The 19,596-nt window shown below is 42.6% G+C and overlaps 1 protein-coding gene across 7 annotated transcripts in view; it reads left to right on the forward strand.

The window, feature by feature from the left end:
- Window positions 1-19,596, forward strand: part of nebl (nebulette) — a 397,411-nt gene that overhangs the window by 323,804 nt on the left and 54,011 nt on the right. For 5 of the 7 annotated variants that reach the window (XM_078538380.1, XM_078538376.1, XM_078538378.1 and 2 more), the window contains 6 exons: window positions 3,313-3,417; window positions 4,347-4,439; window positions 9,222-9,314; window positions 9,503-9,595; window positions 9,879-9,983; window positions 10,489-10,663. In XM_078538380.1, the coding sequence (XP_078394506.1) occupies window positions 3,313-3,417; window positions 4,347-4,439; window positions 9,222-9,314; window positions 9,503-9,595; window positions 9,879-9,983; window positions 10,489-10,663 (664 nt within the window). The remainder of the gene's footprint in view (window positions 1-3,312; window positions 3,418-4,346; window positions 4,440-9,221; window positions 9,315-9,502; window positions 9,596-9,878; window positions 9,984-10,488; window positions 10,664-19,596) is intronic. The other 2 variants (XM_078538381.1, XM_078538382.1) reach the window with 1 other exon arrangement.

A 19,596-nucleotide genomic window follows, 5' to 3' on the forward strand; every position in this document is an offset into this window, starting at 1 on the left:
CACTTGCTGCTGCACGCCTACAAAGGTGGGCACCGATCTTATCTGCTTACCAGTGCAAAATTACATTCTGCTCTTCTGAGAATCATGCAAACACGGACGCACCTTCCAGATTTGCATTACACCACAGCGCCACAACCCAAACTGAAGTCACTGCCTTCAATGTAAACCAGATAGACATGTTACCTGTTAAAGCGGATCAAATTTGACTTGAAACGCTGAGGGATACTGTGCTCTCCAAAGGTTTCCACACGCAAGGGTTGGTGTGCACCTCAAGCAGTGACTACTGATCTTGAACCTTACTACATGTGCAGATTTGAGCTGACTCTGCAAGATGTTTGTTTGTTATGGGGAATCAGAGTAGTTGTTGTTCCAAAATTCCAAACGGTGTTAAAAGAACTTTACCTTGGTCACATGGGAATCGTCAAAATTAAAGCATTGTCTCGTCTACATGCATGGTGGCCACATCTAGATAAAGACATCGAAGACATGGCCAGTGATTGCCTTCCATGCCAAGAAAATTAATCTTCTCCTGCATCTGCCCCATTACATCTATGGGCTTGGCCTGACCACCCATGGCAGGGACTCAATGTGGACTTTGCCACACTACTTCTCGGACATACGTTCCTGATTGTGGTAAATGCCCACACAAAGTGGCCTCATGTTATTCCCTTGAAGTTGACTACTTTAGCAAAAACCATTGCTGCTCTCCAGCATGTGTTCACTACTTTTGCATTGCCGGAGCCGATTGTGTCTGACAATAGCACACAGTTCACATCATGTGAATTTCAAACATTCCTGAAAACCAATGGGATCAAGCAGATTCTCATCTTGCCTTACCATCCATCCTCAAGTGGTGAAGTGGAGCGCTTTGTCCAGACCTTCAAAACGGCCATATTGAAGGAGAGGACGCAAACAGAATGGAAGTTGAAGCTGAAGAACTTTTTGATGACTTGTGCCTCTACAACCTTTCCAGAAGTTAGTGGCCTATAGACTACACCGAGCAACGTGTTTGAACCTTTTTGCTCCTTAGCTGTAGCCAAATTGATTCTGTCCTTGAACCCTCTGGGACATCCTCTTTCTCCAGCACTGCAATGCTCTCCTCAACCAATATAGCCACCCCTCCTTGTTTTCTTCCTGTCCTGCCTTTCCTGAACACCTTGGATCCAGGAATATTTAACACCCAGCCCTGCCCTTCCTTGAGCCACATCTCTGTTATTGTCACAACATCATAATTCCACATGGCAATCTGCACCTGTAACTCACCAATCTTATTTACTATACTCTGTGCATTCACATACATGCAGCATAACCCTGATTTAGACTTCATTACTTTCTCCCTTACTCCGATTCCACCTGTTAACTTACTATTCTCTACTCTAGTGCTATCTGTCTCTCTCAGTATTTTGTGCACCCTGGAATTCCTCTCTAATATTCTCTCCTGGTTCCCACGCCCCTGCCGTGTTAGTTTAAAGAACCCCCAACAGCGCGAGAAAAACACCCCACAAGGAACTCAGTCCCGGCTCTGTTCAGGTGCAACTCGTCCAGCTTGTACAGGTGCCATCCCCCCCAGAGCCAGTCCCAGTGTTTCAGGAATCCAAAGCCCTCCCTCCTGTACCATCTTTCCAGCCACGCATTCATCTGCTTATCCTCCTATTTCTGTACTCACTTGCATGTGACACTGGGAGTAATCTGGAGATTACTACTTTTGAGGTCCTGCTTGCTAATTTTCGACCTAGCTCCCTAAATTCTGTCTACAGGACCACATCCCCCTTTCTACTTAAGTCATTGGTACCAAGGTGGACCATGGCCTCTGGCTGTTCACCCTCCCCCAGAAGAATGTCCTGCAGCTGCTCTGTGACATCCTTGACCCCGGCACAAGGGAAGCAACATTCCATCCTGGAGCAACATCTACGGCCGCAGGAACGCCAGCCTGTTCCCCTAACTAACGAACCCCATATCACTATTGCTTTTCCTTTCTTCTTTCCCCCCCCCCGACCTCCTGTACCGCCAGACTGCTCATGGTGCCACAAACGTGACTCTGGCTGCACTCCTGTGAGGAACCAACGCCCTCACCAGCTTCTAAAGTGGAAAACCAATTTGTGAGCGGGACCCCAGGGGACTCCCAAACTACCTGCCTGGTTCTCATGGACTGCCTGGCGGTCACCCATTCCCTTTCTGCCTCCATGCCCCTGACCTACGGTGTGACCACCTCTCTGAATGTGCCATCCACATAGTTCTCAGCCTCCGAAACCCAGAGCTCAAGTTTCTGCAGCTGGTAGCAATTCCTGCACATGTGGTTTTCTAGATCACCAGTAGTGTCCACAACTTCCCACATATTACAGGACACGCTAACATGGGAACCAGGAAGGAAAGCTGGGTGGTCAACAGTTTAGTGGGAATAGTATCTAGGCAGTAGGAAGTGAGTCTCATGGACAAAGTGAGCTCAGAAAGAGCACGAGGAGGGATAGGAGCGAAATTGGAGAAAGATTTGAAGTTCAGGGCTAGGGCACGGCGGGACCTTCAAGACAATTTGGCCCAGTGGACTAGGGGAAGGGAAGCATATAGCTGAGGCAGTTGATCGGATGGCCTCAATCTTAGTGACAAAAAAGCCATTAGGTTACCATGGGATAAAAAGCCCACATTTTAGTCCACAGAGTAAACTAGCAAGCTATGCCTCTTCCAAAATGTTTAATAACCCACAGTTAATCTTGAATATGAATATAAGAAATAGAAACATGAGTAGACTATTTGGGTGCTCAAGCCTGCTCCACCATTTGGTACAATCATGGCCAATCTTTTGTCCCAACTCCAATTTTCTACCTGCTCCCCATATCCTTTATTCCCTGAGAGATCAAAGATCTATCTATCCCAGCCTTGAATATATTCAATGATGGAGCATCCACAACCCTCTGGTGTAGAGATTGCCAAAGATTCACAATCCTCTGAGTGAAGAAATTTCTCCTTATCCAAGACCTAAATGATTGAGCTCTTACCCCCTTGTGTTCTAGATTCTCAGCCAGGGGAAATAATTTCTCAGTGTCTACTCTGTCAAGCCCCTTCAGAATAACACACAAATAGCAATTCATAGGCGATAGTTGCCATTTTCGATCAAGTCTGCTGGTTCAATTTCTGCATTGCCATTTATAGGATTCAACTATTTATTTTCTTACTGAGTTACTTATTGTAATTGTGCTATGATGTCTTACCTTGCTGGGTGCTGTAAATTACTAAATGCCACATAGTGAAAAAATTACCCCATTTTTATCATTGGCATTTCTCCACCACTTTATTCCATTTCACTTTGTGTTATAGCTGAAGTACACAGCAGACTTACAGTTGCTTAAAGGCAAGGTAACAGCTGTAAATGAAACACCAGAAATCCGTCTCGCCAAAGAAAACTGCAAGAGGTTTAGCAATGTAAGTTATTTTTGCTCTACAGTTCGCAATCACCTTCCTTCCCACCCCACCTCTCCTAGGACTTGACTTCAGGCTGATGCCAGTAAGGCAAGCACCCTATTTTCATTTCTTGGATGAACTGCCTGTGACGGGTGCTGGCAATTCACTAAGGTTATTGAATTGAGGCCTGACGCCAAATTTTGGGCAGGCCTTTTGCCTCCAGCTTGTTGGCTCACCTTTGGTCATGGGCCTGAGAAGGGACGATGACCAATCTTCATCTGTCAGCAACAGCTGGGTTGAAAGGAATGTTAAGTATAGATAAAAATAAGTATAATTAATGTCTGCCATCTTGTACTATCTCTCTTATTCTGACCAACCTCAAGTATTTTTGGTCTATCCCAAATTTTCCTGGATCTCAACATTATTGCTTCTCAAAACACACAGTTTAATTGCAGGAACTGCTGCTTGTGTTGGCACTCCATTAAAGAGAGGAAAACTGAAAGCTTTAAATGGAACTCAGTCACTGTGCTGCTGCGCATTTATTCACAATAGTAGAACCTGCAGTCTGTCCAAGCTAGTTACTCACTTTTGGGTTTAACTTGCCAATAAACTCATAAATGTTTTGCTGTCATGGGTTATGATATAAATTCAATCTGTTGATTTGCAAATGCCACAGAATATGCTAAGATTCTGAGGTATTGTCCTATGTATTTTTCCTACCATAACTGGTAAAATGAAACATGTTGAGTAAACTGAAAGCATTTCATTTTAGAGCCCTGCTTATATAACATTTATTATAGAGCTCATTTACGGTATGTACAGCAAAAGTTCTATTGCTAATAAAACCATTAATGAACATTCATAAAACCTCGGAGAATGCACACAAACTGCCTAAACTGTACCTTACTGTAATAATTTTTTCCTTATGTTTATAAAAACAATTATTAAAGGTGCTTTATAAGGAGGAGGTAGGTCCTGGTACAGCAGTAAAAGAAACTCCAGAAATGAAACGTGTTAAAGAAAACCAGCAGAATATTAGTGTGGTGAGTTAGTTTAGTAATTATCTTTTTCCTTCTCTTCCCTTTCCCTCTCACCCATGCTCTTTTTTATGCTTTGTTCTTACCTGAGAAATGAACTGCATATGGGTAATGTGTCAAATTAAATATTAACTCTATTTATGTAAATGGGACTTAATGGTATGGAGGATAATAGGCTGAAAAATGATGCAATGTTAATGATACACATTGTATTAATGCACGAAATGGCCAGGAAGTTCAGGAGATTAAGAGATATGCATAAGTTGCAAATTTGCAGAATTTGTTGATCGATTTATGCTGCTTCACCGTTTGCACAAACGGTATCACACATGTAGCCTTCCTATAATTTTTGAGAAACTGGTCGGATTTACACATTAATTACCCATTAAACCCACTGCAGAAAGTTGGGATAAAGTACTTTTTTAATGAAGTGATAATTGTTGAAACAAAGCCAGTCAAACTCTCTGGTCCATCAAAGTAACAATTTGAACTCTTCACACTCGATCATATGAACAGACAAACATACGAAATATGAGCAGAAGTAGGTCATTTGGCGCCTCGAGCCTGCTGCGCCATTCAATAAGATCATGGCTGATCTGTTTGTGTTTCGAATTCCACATTCCCATCACCTCCAGTAACATTTGACTCCCTTGCCTAACAAGAACTTTATCTACCTCTGCCTTAAAAATATTCAATGACTCTGGCTCCACTGCCTTTGGAAGCAGAGTGTTCCAAAGTCGCACAACCCGCAGAAAAAAATTCTTTTCATCTCTGGCCTATAAGGCCAACCCCTAATTTTAAAACAGTGCCTCCTAGTTCTGAACTCACCCACAAGAGGAAACATCCTTTCCACCTCCATCTTGTCAATACTGTTCAGTATCTTATATACTTGCTATCTGTTTTGACATTTCTAGCTACCTTGCTCTCATATTCTAATTTCTTTTTCCTGATTAAACTTTTAGCCATTCTCTGCCATTCTTGATATTCTGACCAATCATCTGACCTGTCACTCATCTTTGCGCAGTTATATGCTTTTTCCTTAAGTTTGATGCTTTCTTTAACTTATTTGGTTAGCCACGGATGATGGGTCATCCCATTAGAATTTTTCTTTATAGTAGGAACATACTTATTCTGAAATATTAAATTTCTGCCACTGCTTCTCTATTGACCTATCCCTAACCTAGCACCCCAGTTAACTTCAGCTAGCTCAGCTTTCCTAACCACATAGTTGCCCTTATTTAAGTTTAAAATAGTAGTCTTAGACCCATTCTTCTCCCTTTCAAACCGGATGTAAAATTCAATCATATTGTGGTTGCTGCTACCTAGGGGTGCATTTGTCCTATGCCAATTTGCACATGGCTCAGGTAATAATCCAGAGATTATTAGCTTTGAGATTCTGCTTCTTAATTTGGTACCTTGCTTCTCATACTGACTATGCAGAACTTCCTTCCTTGTCCTGCCCGTGCCATTGGTACCTACATGAACCACGACTACTGGATCCTCCCCCTCCCACTGCAAATTCCACTCCAGCCCTGAGCAGTTGTCCTGAACCCTGGCATCAGGCAGGCAACACAGCCTTCTGGATTCTTGCTCTTTGCTGCAGAGAACAGTGTCAGTCCACCTCTTCATACTATTGCTTAACTACTACTGCGTGCGTGTTTGTTCCTCTGGCTTGAATGGCTTCCTTTATCGTGGTGCTATGACCAGCCTGCACATCCACCTTGCCGACCTCACTTTTGTCCACACAGATTGTGAGCACCTCAAACCTGTTTGTCAACTGCAAAATCTGAGGCTCCTCCAATACTGCCTGCTCGGTCCCATTACCTGCCACACACTCGGTCACATCCTCCTGTCCCTTACTGCTGACCAAAGCAGACGACCCTATTCTAAGGAGCGTGACCGTCTTCTGGAACAAAGTGTCCAGGTATTTCTTCCCTTCCCTTATGTTGCACAGTGTCTGCAATTCAGCTTCCAGATCAATAATCATTAATAGAGTTCTTCTAGCTGCTTACAATTTCTGTCAATGTGTTTGTCATGGATTGCCTTGGTGTTCAACAGCACCAACAGTGCACAGCTGCACCGTAACACCGTAATCCTGCTTGTAGCCATTTGTTAGAAATCTAAAATAAATTACATTTTAATTTTTTTCTTTCTTCTCCTTTCTACCTTTTTTTTCTCTTTTAATCAAATCTTTCTTTCTCCATCTTTACTTCTCTTTACCTGATTTGACTCTAATTCTCCCATTCTGATTATTTTTCTTTTCAGTTGTTCCTCTTTCTTTCTCAATTCTTGAATCTCATTGGTAAAAGAGATATACCATTGCCCCATCTTTCACTGAGGTCCCAGATGCATTGTTTCCCTTGCCACAGTGTGAGCTTACACTTGCAGAAAATTATGGTGCAAAGAAATTTTGAGCTGAAGAGTGCAGGCAAAAGTATAACGGCTGCTAGGAATTACATTAGTAGGCAACATATGTTCTGTAGGTAGGAGTTATTCTGCTAGACATCAATGCCTTACAGCTTTAAAAATGTGTTCTGTACTGATTTGACCAGTTCAGTATTAAACTCTTAGTAGCCTAGCCACATTCTAGCCATTGAGAGAAGGTGAAAGCTTTAATTCCTCCTTCGCTACTGCAGGGTAGATTCTTAAAACACATTCTAACCATTTTAAAAATTAAAGGTATTCTCAAGATCACTGAATAAAGTACTTGTTCTCTGTAGTCGAAATAAAAACACAAAGCATACTTGTATAAAAATACAGAAATTTTAAATATTGTATTGAATAGAGCAGACATTCTAAACTTCCATTGCAATTTATTTGTCAAGGATTCTTCATGCACTGCAGTGCATTTTTTTTTACTATTGTTAGTGTATAATCAGACTGCCACTCAGTGAGTGTTTTACTTTTTAAAAGCTTTGCTTTTGGATTGTCAAAACATTCTGTCATCTTCAGCTGGATTCCTGTCTGAACACCAGCTGTAGCCATGCATATAAGTGCCCAGGGAGCTGTTGTTATCTGCCATGACAAGATCAACCTCCACCACTGGCAGCACTGCCAGGAGAAAAGACAATCTGGAAATTGGCTGTCAAGTTGATACAATAGTCAGCCCTGCCTTTCCGCTAATGCTCCAAAGATTTGGAAAATTAAATGTTTGATGACATTTGCCATTTTACAGCTAAGTATAAATTTCAGATATTACTGATGGTAGCAGCACTTCTGGAATTGGATTTCCCTTAGGGTAGAGTTCAGAATACTGACTGATAGAACATCCCATCTGACCACCTGTCGATCCTGCGTGAAGGCCTGGTCCATTTTGTGGTCTGGGCCTCATTTGCATTGGGTTGGCAGACTATGATGGGCACAATCTGTTGTGGAGGAGGAGGAGGGGCTGTGACTGTGACGCAGGCTGGTATAGGGAGCCTAGTGGAGCACATACCTCTGGATATATACTCCTGCGCTTCTAGGCCCCTCACAAATCAAGAAGAACTCACCTTGGGAGATCCTCTTTGGCTGTACGATCACCTAATATTAGTCAGAGCATGCATGGCACACATCCACTTGTTGTACCCAATAATGGTAGTCGGGGGTGGGGTGGGGTCATAGGTGCCCAATTAACATTTTTAATGGACTTGCAGCTAACTGCTATTCTAGCTGGTAGGAGCTCTGCAGAAAATTTGCCTTGAGTTATTGCCCACCATTCATGGTATGCTACTACCCTTTTCCATCAGGCAAGAGGTCTAAAGTTCACTCATGGGTTACTCTTGTTGGTAAACACGCATTACGTGACCAGGGGTAGATCTGTTCCAACAAAAAATTAAAATTACACCCTTAAAATATTTTAAATACATTTTGAAACTATTTATCCAGATTTCTTAATCTATATTTTATTTGGTACAAAGTTTCTATCTTGTTTGCATCAAAAGTGACTTATATAATTGTTTTATGTAATTCCTCAATACTTCTGCTAGGCTCATTTATGGATTTTGATTGGCAGCATTTGTTTTTTAGGTTTTTTTGTACTGATTCCATGTTTTATTCTCTTTTTATATATGGTATTTACTGAATGACACTTTTCATCCCAAGTGAACTTAGCAGTATTGAGGAAAAACGTAAAATAATTATATAAGCTACTTTTACAGCAATAAGCAGGAAATACGTTTTCAATTGAGTAAATAAGTTTAAGAAATCTGGATAAGTAGCTTCAATACTTATAAATATTTTCTATGTGGTTTTTGGATTTCATATTTGCTGTTAAGAATAGATGATACTGGGTAAGAGTACTGTGAAGAGGAACAATTATTCTAAGATGTCTCTTGCTTCTCTTTCTGAGTAGTGCCCTCATTCCTTTGGTCATTCCTGGATTAAGGCTTGTTTTTCAATTTTATCCTCCCATAAGCAACAGCTTTTGAGTCATTAAAAAAAGTAAACTGAAGATCCTTTTGTTGTGAACTAGACAATGCAGAATAAGGGAATTATGTCAACAAGGGAATAATTTCTGAAGAAAAGTTATCAACATGAAATGCTAACTCGCTTTCTCTCTCGGCAGATGCTGCTATACCCGCTGAGTGTTCCCAGGATTGTATTATTTTTAAAACAGAATACATTTTTTTAGAAAGACCCGTGATTACAGTACTTATTTATTTTCACATGCTTAAATGTTCCTTAGAAAATAAACAACCAGTCAAAACTAGTCTAATTGTATGTTTAACTTTGCTAAGTCAAGATTAATGAGCATGACAAATTCTTACTCATTGAGATAGAACAGTTACTTCTTTCTATTTTGACTAGGTAAAATACAAAGAAGAAATTGGACAAGGAACAGCAGTTGCGGATCTTTATGATTTAAAGCAAGTCAAAGAGAATCAGAAGAACATCAGCTTGGTTTGTTTATATAATAAAATTAATTCTTAAAGGGAACACTTCAGACTGAGAATTGCTAAAAAAAAACCAGAAATGATTTCCAACTAATTATATGAACCCTTTTTGAACAATTATGGTCATTTATTGTTACGGTATTCTAGCCTTAAGGAAATGGGAAAATATTAACCATTTATATACTTATATACAAGGTCAAATATAAAGAACAGGTTGGCACTGGCACTGCTGTCAGCGTTACTCTTGAGATGGAACGGGCCAAGAGGAATCAATCAAATGTCAGCTCGGCAAGTCCTCAGTTTTTTTTTGTTTTTAACTGTCTTGTCCTGTGTCCACACCCATCAAAAACATTTGGCTTTCTCAAATCATTAAAGCGTAATGGTGACTAGAAATAGGACATTACAACCATGTAAAATTACTCATTATTAAACAATATTTTAGTAAATAGATACTCCTTTATTTAAGTCTGGTCGCATTCAATTTACTGATTTTTGCTTGATTTAGCATATTACATATTGCAGGGCTATGCTCACATTTTGTGACCCCAGTGTGTTAATTTGTTGTCCGTAGGTGCTGTACAGTGATGACCTGAAGAAAATGAAAGGCAAACCGGTTCAGCTTTTAGACACTCCAGAAATGAGACGTGTCCGTGAAACACAAAATAATATCTCCATGGTATGGTGGAGCAAGCTTTCTAACAGCAGCGTTTGACTTTTTACTACTGGCTGTCTTTCACAGTTGGTAATGAACTCTGGCAAATTAATCAAAACTATGCACTAAAACTACATTGGCAAATGAACACCTATGGCATGAATCACTATTTTAAACCTTTCCTGATGGATGATATTGAAAAGAATGTGTCTAATAAAAAAAAAATGAAAATCTAGCTCCTTGTGTCTATATTCTGTAGCACAAACACTGCTCGTATAACATTCACATATCTGATCCACTGCACACAGTTTGAGTGATTTCATGCGTGAAGCAATTTGATGGCAGTACGTGTGGTTAGGGAGCTGTGTATGGCTGAGTATTAGAATGTGTGATTGCATGGTTGCTTCTGAGTGTATAAAAATATTATATTTTTAATGCTTTAATTAGGTGACCTTGATAAATGCTAATTATTTGGTTTCTAAAGCAAGGAAATAGTTAACTAATAATTTATAATTTGTTTTTTTGATAGATTAAATACCATGAAGACTTTGAAAAGACAAGAGGCAAGGGCTTCACTTCAGTATCTGATGATCTGGTAACAGAACGAGCAAGGAAGAACACTCAGTTTGTGAGTGATGCAGTGTACAAGGGAGTGCATCCCCATGTGGTTGAAATGGAGAAAAGCAGATCTGGCATCATGGGAGGTAATTTTATAGTTATTTAAAAACTAGCATTTGTGATAAGATTTATATCATTAGACATAGATTGCACTTTCAATAGGTAAAAATTGGTTGGAAAAATCAACACAATTCAAAACTTGAGTGATGGGGCATTAAGTATTACTGTTGCTGTAGATGAAGATTGTGCATGCCTTTACTTTTTGAGCTGCAGGCAGTTCTGCTTCTATAAACATCAAACTTCTAGATCATAGAGTCATAATGGTACGGAAGGAGGCCATTTTACCCATCACGTCCATGCCCCTCTAAGTAGGGCAGTCCAATCAATTGCATTCCCCCACTCCATCTCTATAGCCTTACAAGTTTATTCCCTGAAAGTGCCCATCCATTTTCTTTTTGTAATCATTGATCGTCTCCGCTTCCACCACCCGCATTGGCAGTGAGTTCCAGGTCATTACCATTTGCTGCATAAAATAAACCTTACTCTTGTCCTCCCTGTATCTCTTGAACAGAACCTTAAATCTGTGTCCTGTAGATCTTGTACCATCAACTAATTGGAACAGCATTTTTTTGTCTACCTCATCTAAACCCGTGATGCTTTTATACACCTCTATCAAATTTCCCCTGAATCTCCTCTGCTCCAAGGAGAACAACTCCAGCTCCTCCAACCTAACCTTGTAGCTAAAATCCCTCATCTTGCAACCATTCAGGTAAATCCCCACTGCACCCTTTCAAGGATCCTCACATCCTTTGTGAAGTGTGGTGACCAGAAATAGACACAATACTTTAGTTGTGGCCTAATCAGAGCTTTGTAAGGGTTCAGCATAACTTCCCTGCTTTTATACTCAACACACTGGACTTTTATCACGGAGGCAAGAATCGGGAGTCAGGGAATTTTTCTGACGTCCTACAGTGCCAGCAGGCAGGATTTATATCTCCTGGAGGGCGGGATGGCCTGGAGTTGGGCCTTTCTCCGACGCAGAGAGGGAGGCTCACTGACGCCAAGGCAACCAAGTTGCAAGGCCCATTTTCCGAGGCATCAGACTAGTTCTTCAAATTAGTGTGAAGCTCCCCTCACTCTCACTCCCTTAATGGCATTATCTCCCCCTTTCAACTTCCCTCATCCTCCCTCACTCCCCTCACTCCCTTCAATCCTCAAATCCCCCACCCCCTAGTTAACTCCACTTTAATTCCACCTTGCCTTCCTAACCCAGTCCCCACTTAAAAGAACAAAACTGACAATAATGTTTGGAAGTCACTGAAAAGCTCAAAAATCTGTCCAAATGACTAAACAGCACTTGAATAGGCATTTTAAAAATGACTATCCTCTTTAGAAGCTCATAAATCTAGCAAATCCATCAAACTCCTATCCCCTAGGACTGCTGTGTAATCAGACTCTGCAGTACAGAATCCATTAGTGCTTTGAAAGGCAGCCAGGACATCAAATCCACACCCCCAGGGCAGTTTTTTTAAGTATCTGTTCATGGGATGTGGCCATTGCTGGCTAGACCAGCGTTTATTGCTCGCCCCTAAATACCCTTGAGAAGGTGGTGGTGAGCTGCTGCCTTGAACTGCTGCAGTCCATGTGGTGTAGGTGCATCCACAGTGCTGTTAGGGAGTTCCAGGATTTTGATCCAGAGATATTGAAGGAACGGTGATATAATTCCATAATGTGGTGTGTGGCTTGGAGGGGAACTTGCAGGTGTTGCTGTTCTCATGCATCTGCTGCCCTTGTCCTTCTAGATTATAGCGGTCACGGGTTTGGAAGGTACAGTCGAAGGAACCTTGGTGAGTTGCTGCACTGCATCTTGTAGGTGGTACAGATTGTTGCCATAGTACATCGGTGGTGGAGGGAGTGAATGCTTAAGGTGGTGGATGGGGTTGCTTTGTCCTAGTTAGTGTCAAGCTTCTTGTGTTGTTAGAGCTGCACTCAGCCACACAAGTGGAGAGTATTCCATCACACATCTGCATTGTGCCTTGTAGATGGTCAACAAGCTTTGGGGAGTCAGGAGGTAAGCTACTTGCAGTAGAATTTCTAGCCTCTGATGTGCTCTTATAGCCACCAGTCTAGTTTCTGGTTAAATACCCTGGATGTTGATAGTGGGGGCTTCACTGATGGTAATGCCATTGAATGTCATGGGGAGATGGTTGGATTCTCTCTTGTTAGAGATGGTCATTGCCTGACACTTGTTTGGTGCAAATGTTATTTGCCACTTCTCAGTCCAAGCCTGAATATTGTCCAGGTCTTGCTGAAAATGGACAAGGACTGCTTCACTATCTGAGGAATTGTGAATGGTTCTGAACATTGTGCAACCATCAGTGAATATCTGACTTCTGACCTGATGATGGAAGGAATATCATTGATGAAAAGCAGCTGAAGGTGGTTGGGCCTTAAACTCTGCTCTGAGGAACTCCTGCAGTGATGTCCTGGGACAGAGGATTGACCTCCAACAACTACAACTACCTTCCTTTGTGTTAGGTATGATGCCAACTAGTGAAGAGTTTTCCCCCTGATTCCCATTAACTCCAGTTTTGCTCGGGTTCCCTTATGCCCCTTGGTAAAATGCTGCTTGATGCCGAGGGCAGTCACTCACTCACCTCTTGAGTTCAGCTCTTTTACCCATCTTTGGACCAAGGCTGTAATGAGGTCGGGAGACAAGTGGTCCTAGCAGAACACAAACTGCATCAGTGAGCATGTTATTGCTGAGTAAGTGCGACTTGATAGCATTATCAATGATCCCTTCTATCACTTTGCTGATGATCGAGAGTAGACTGATTGGGTGTTAGTTGGCTGGGTTGGATTTGTCCTGCTTTTCGTGGACAAAACATACCTGGGCAAGTTTCCACATTGTTGGCTAGATGCCAGCTTTCTAGCTGTGCCTGAACAGCTTGGCTAGGGGGAGCGGCTAGTTCTGGAGCACAAGTCTTTAGTACTATTGCCTGAATGTTGTCAAGGCCCATAGCCCTTGCAGTACCCATTGCCTTCAGCTGTTTCTTGATATCACGTGGAGTGAATCAAGTTGGTTGAAGCCTGCCATCTGTAATGCTGAAGCCCTCAGGAAGATGCCAAGTTGGATTATCCACTCGGCACTTCTGGCTGAAGATGTTTGCAACTGCTTCAGCCTTGCCCTTTGCACTGATGTGCTGGGGTCCTCCATCATTAAGGATGGGGATATTTGTGGAGCTGCCTCCTCCAGTGAGTTGTTAATTGTCCATCACCATTCAGGACTGGATGTGGCAAGACTGCACAGCTTTGATGTGATCCATTGGTTGTGGAATTGTGTAGCTCTGTTTATCGCTGTTCGCCATGCACATAGTCCTGTGTTGTAGCTTCACCAGGTTGACATCTTAATTTTAGGGATGCCTGGTACTGCCCCTGGCATGCCCTTCTGCACTCTTCTTTGAACCAGAGTTGATCCCCGGCTTGGTAGTAATATTAGAGTGAGGGATATGCCACAGATTGAGGTCGAGTACAATTCTGCTGCTGCTGATGGCCCACAGCACCTCATGGTTGCACAGTCTTACATTGCTTGCTCTTTTGAAATGTGTCCCATTTAGCATAATGGTAGTGCCACATAATGTTAATATGGCAATCACCTTGTTAAAACCAATTGCTAGTTAAACAGGTGATGGGCGTTAATTATCCCATCTAAATAGAATAAAAGATACAGCTGGAACACTTTGTGTAGAACCTACTTGGAAGTCAGTAGCACTGAGGAGTTGTCTTGAAAATAAACCAGCTTAAACCAAAAGACCAGCCTGGATGAATTCTTCCACCACAGCCTTATTGTGACTAACACAACATGATGGAGGGTAGGCTCATTGTCTAGACAGGACTTTGTCTCCCTGAGGACTTTGTTGTGGCTGCTCCCACCAATATTGACATATTGCCAGGGTTAGAAAAGTGTAGCCAAGAGGAGAGATTGGATAGGTTGGGGTTATTTTCCTTAGAACAAAGAAGGCTGATAGGTGACTTGATTGAGGTGTACAAAATTATGAGGGGAATAGATAGAGTGGGCAGGAAAAGATTGTTTCCCTTGGTGGAGAATTCTAGAACCAGGGGACATAGATTCAAGATAAGTGGCAGAAGGTGTAGGGGGAACATGAGGAAGAACTTTTTTACGCAGAGGGTAGTGGGTGTCTGGAATTCGCTGCCCAAGCTGGTGGTAGAGGCAGAAACTTTAAACTCTTTAAAAAGTACCTGGATCTGCATCTAAAGTGCTGTAAACTGCAGGGCTATGGGCCGGGTGCAGGAGGGTGGAATTAGAAAGGGCACCTGGGTGTCCTTGGGCTGTCATGAACAAGATGGGCAGAACGGCCTCCTTCTGTGCTGTAACTTCTCTATGGTTCTATGGAAAGATGCACTGCGACAGGTGGATTGCTGCGAATGAGGTCAAGAGGTCATGAGTTTTCCCTCTTGGATCACTCATCAACTGCCAAATACCCAGTCTAGCAGCCATGTCCTTTAGGACTTGGCAAGTTCGGACAGTAGTGGTGATACCGAGCCACTCGTAGTGATGGACATGGGGATGGGCAATAAATGACAACATAAGAAATAGGAACAGGAGTAGACCATTCAGCCCCTCGAGCCTGCTCCACCATTGAATAAGATTATGGCTGATCTTCTTGTGTTTCGATTTCCACATTCCCATCTAACCCTGATAACCTTTGATTCCTTTGCCTAACAAGAATCTATCTACCTCTGCCTTAAAAATATTCAAAGACCCCGCCTCCACCACCTTCTGAGGCAGGGAGTTCCAAAGTCGCACAACCCTGTGAGAGAGAAAAATTCTCCTCACCTCTGTCCTAATTTTAAAACAGTGCCCCCTAGTCCTGGACTCAGCCACAAGAGGAAACATCCTTTCAACATCCACCTTGTCAAGGCCAATCAGGATCTTGTACACTTCAGTCAAATCACCCCTCACTCTTTTAAACTCCAGTGGAAACAGGCCAACCAGTCTGTCCAACCTTTCCTCATAAGACAACCCACTCATTCCAGGTATCAATCTAGTAAACCTCCTTTGAACCAGCTTCAATGCATTTACATCCTTCCAAAAATAAGGAGACCAAAACTGCACACAGTATTCGAGATGTGGTCTCACCAATGCCCTGTATAACTGAAGCATAACATCCTTACTTGTTTAATCCCTCTCGTAATAAAGGGTTGAATTCCATTAACTGCCTTAATTACTTGCTGTACCTGCATACTAACTTTTTGTGACTCATGTACTAGAACGCCTAGATCCCTCTACACCTTAGAATTATGCAGCCGTTCTCTATTTAAGTAAAACTCTCCTTTTTTGTTCTTTCTGCCAAAGTGAACAATTTCACATTTCCCCACATTAAACTCCATTTACCAGATCCTTGTCCACTCACTCAACCTATCTATATCCATCTGCAACCTCCTCATGTCCTCTTCACAACATACTTTGCTACTTATCTTTGTGTCATCTGCAAATTTAGCTACCATGTATTTACTCCCCTCATCTAAGTCATTGATGTAAATCGTAAAAAGTTGAAGCCCCAGCACAGACCCATGTGGGACTCCACTCGTCACATACTGCTAATCAGAAAAAGACTCATTTATGCATACTCTCTGCCTTCTGCCAACCAGCTAGCCAATTTTTCATCCGTGCTAATATGTTACCCCCTACTGCATGCGCTTTTATTTTCCATAATAACCTTTGATCTGGCACCTTATCAAATGCCTTCTGGAAATCCAAGTACAGTACGTCTATAGGCTCCCCTTTATACACTGCTTATGTAACTTCCTTAACGATCAATTCTAATAACTTCCCCTTGACAGACGTCAAGCTAACTGGCCTATAGTTTATTTGCTACTTTCCAATCTGATAGAACCTTTCCAGAATTTAGCGAATTTTGAAAAATTAATACCAGCGCATCGACTACCTCATTAGCCACCTCTTTTAAGACCCTAGGATGTAGTCCATCGGGATCCAGAGACTTGCCAGCCCGTAGCTCCATCAATTTGCTCAGTTCTGTTTCCCTAGTGATTTCAATTTTGTCAAGTTCCTGTGTCCTGTTCACATCCTGATTGGCAGCTATTACTGGAACGTTTATTGTATCCTCTATAGTGAACACAGAAGCAAAATATTTGTTCATTTCTTCCGCCATTTCCTTATTATCTACTATTAACTCCTCACTGTCACTCTCTAGAGGGCCAACCCTCACTTTACTTTTTTCCTTTTTAAGTACCTGTAGAAACTCTTGAAATCTATTTTTACATTTCTAGCTAGCTTCCTCTCACACTCTAATTTCTTTCTCCTGATTAACCTTTTAGTCATTCTCTGCTGTTCTTTATGTTCTGTCCAATCATCTGTCCTGCCACTCATCTTTGCGGAGTTGTATGTTTTTTCCTTAAGTTTGATGCTTTCAATGCTGGCCTAGCAAGCGACGCCCACATTCTGTAAATAAATAAAAAAAACCCCGAGTACATTCTGTACCCTGCCACCCTTGGTGCTTCTTCCACTTCGTGTTCAACATGGAGGAGCACTGATTCATCAGCTAAGGGGGCAGTACGTGGTAATCAGCAGGTTTCCTTGCCCATGTTTGACTTGATGCCATGAAAGTTCATGGGGTCTGGAGCCAATGCTGAGGAGTCCTAGGGCAACTCCCTTCCGACTGTATACCACTGCGCAGCGCCACCTCTGGTGAGTCTGACCTGCCGGTGCATCAGGACATACCCAGGAATGGTGATGGTGGTGAGTGGGACATCGTAGGTATGATTCGATGAGTGTGACTATGTCATGCTGTTGCTCGACTAGTCGGTGGGACAGGTCTCCCAATTTTCCATAGGCCCCCAGATGTTAAGGAGTACTTGCAGGGTCGACAGAGCTAGGTTTGCCATTGCCATTTCCAGCAGATGCCGGGTACGCCATCGGTTTCATTCCTTTTTGTCACCTTTGTAGCAGTTTGATACAATTGAGTGGCTTGTGAGGCATTTCAGAGGGCATTTAAGAGTCAACCACATTGCTGTAGGTCTGGAGTAACATGTAGACCAGACTAGGTAAGGATAGCAGATTTCCTTCCCTAAAGGCATGAGTGAACCAGATGGGTTTTTACGACAATTGACAATTTCATGCTGATCATCAGACTAGCATTTAATTCCAGATTTATTAATTGAATTTAAATTCCAACAGCTGCCATGGGGGATTTGAACATGTGTCACCAAGGCATTAGCCTTGGCCTCTGGATTACTAGTCCAGTGACATTACCATGACACCACCATCTCCCCGCAAACTGTGTAAATAAACTCTGCAGTACAGAATCCATTAATGCCAAATGCTCATATATCTGTCAAAACTTTCAAACAGCCAAACAGATGGCTGGGCTGGTCTGCAAAGATCTCAAGGGGAGAGTTTAAACAATTAGCTCTGGACCTCACACTGAGTTAGTCTTTTAATATTTTATATGCAGAATAGCACTTTATCCAATGGTTAATCTATTCTAATGCAACTGAAGACTTTTCCACTTATACAGTGATGTCCATTCACTCAACAGCTTGCCAGTTGTCAGACATAACAGCCTGGAAACCACAGGCAGAATTTTGCGTTTGGGACTGGGTAAAAGTCCCTCCTGCTGCACTGTAAAATTGGGCATGATGATATTGGGACAGATTCCCGATGTCACCATCCCAAATTCCAATATTATGGAAGGTGGGCGGGCTCAAAAGTCAGAAGACCATGTGATTTAACAATGGGTGCACAAGGGTGTTGGTAACTGTTCCAGGGCAGAATAAAGCCCACAGCAGAAGAGAGCAACAAGGATTGAGGAGGCTGCAGCTGAGTCAGCAGATTGACAAGGAAATTTCTTGTTGAGTTTGTGCAGTTCTTTAATCCTGTGGCACTGAGGTAGTCACCTTTGAGATGCTCAGTAATAACACAGGTTTCAGTCAAGCTGAGGTCTTCTCAAGGCAGGCTGCTGCCAATCAACCCTGAGGGTGCCATGGGAATTGCCACCTGCACTGAGGAGGAGGGAAGGAGAAAGAGGGAGAGGAGGGCTGCTGCCCATGGGAAGCAGCAACCAGCCTGCCATCAACATGTGCATCAAGGAGATGATGAGGGGATTGAAGGAGAGCAAGTGGGCGAATATGCCAACAGAGACAACTTTACCCTGGTTGAGTGTACAGGCAGCGCTCAAACTACTTGGAAATGAGTGAGCACCAATGCTGCAGAAAATTATGCCTTTCAAGGGAGGCAGTGACTTCCATCTGCAACATGATTGCTGGGAGGAGCAGTTCAAACTGCATTGGTAGCCACCCAATGCCTCCAGCTCTAAAAGTGATGGTCACCCTGAATTCTATGCATCAGAGTCCTTTCAAGGATCAGCAGGGCACCTGTGCAGAATCTTTCAATCCTCAGCCCAAAAGTGCATCAAGGTGGTTGTGGACACTTTGTTCAGGAGGTTGGAGACATTCATCAAGTTCACCATTGAAACCAGAGCCAGGATGTTAAAGTGAGGGGCTTTGGGGCGATCATGATATTTCCATAAACACAAGGGTCATTGACTGCACTCGTGTGGCATTAAGGCACCCATGAACCAGCCAGGGGCATTTGTGAATCGAAAAGGCTGTCACTCTCCCAAAGTCCAGATTGTATGTGATCACCACCAGTACATCCTGCAGTGTGTCCACAGTATCTGGGAGTTGCCATGATATCCTCGGGCACTCCCAGGTGTCAGATCTGTTCACGCCCCCTATGAAACTGGATGGATCGTTGGTAGGAGATGAGGGCAGTCCATTAAAGAGGTGGCTTATGATGCCCATCAGGCATCCTTGCACTCCTGCAGGAGAATTTCAATGGCAGCCATGCCTCCATAAAGAGAGGGCCATGGGACCTCAGAAAATGAGATTTTGTTGCCTTGACCAATCTGCAGGCACCTTGTAATATGTTGCAGATCGAGTGTCATTGTTGTTATTTGCTTAATTCTGCCCAAACTGG

The sequence above is a fragment of the Cetorhinus maximus genome, chromosome 3 (genome assembly GCF_964194155.1).
Source record: "Cetorhinus maximus chromosome 3, sCetMax3.hap1.1, whole genome shotgun sequence".
NCBI lineage: Eukaryota > Metazoa > Chordata > Chondrichthyes > Lamniformes > Cetorhinidae > Cetorhinus > Cetorhinus maximus.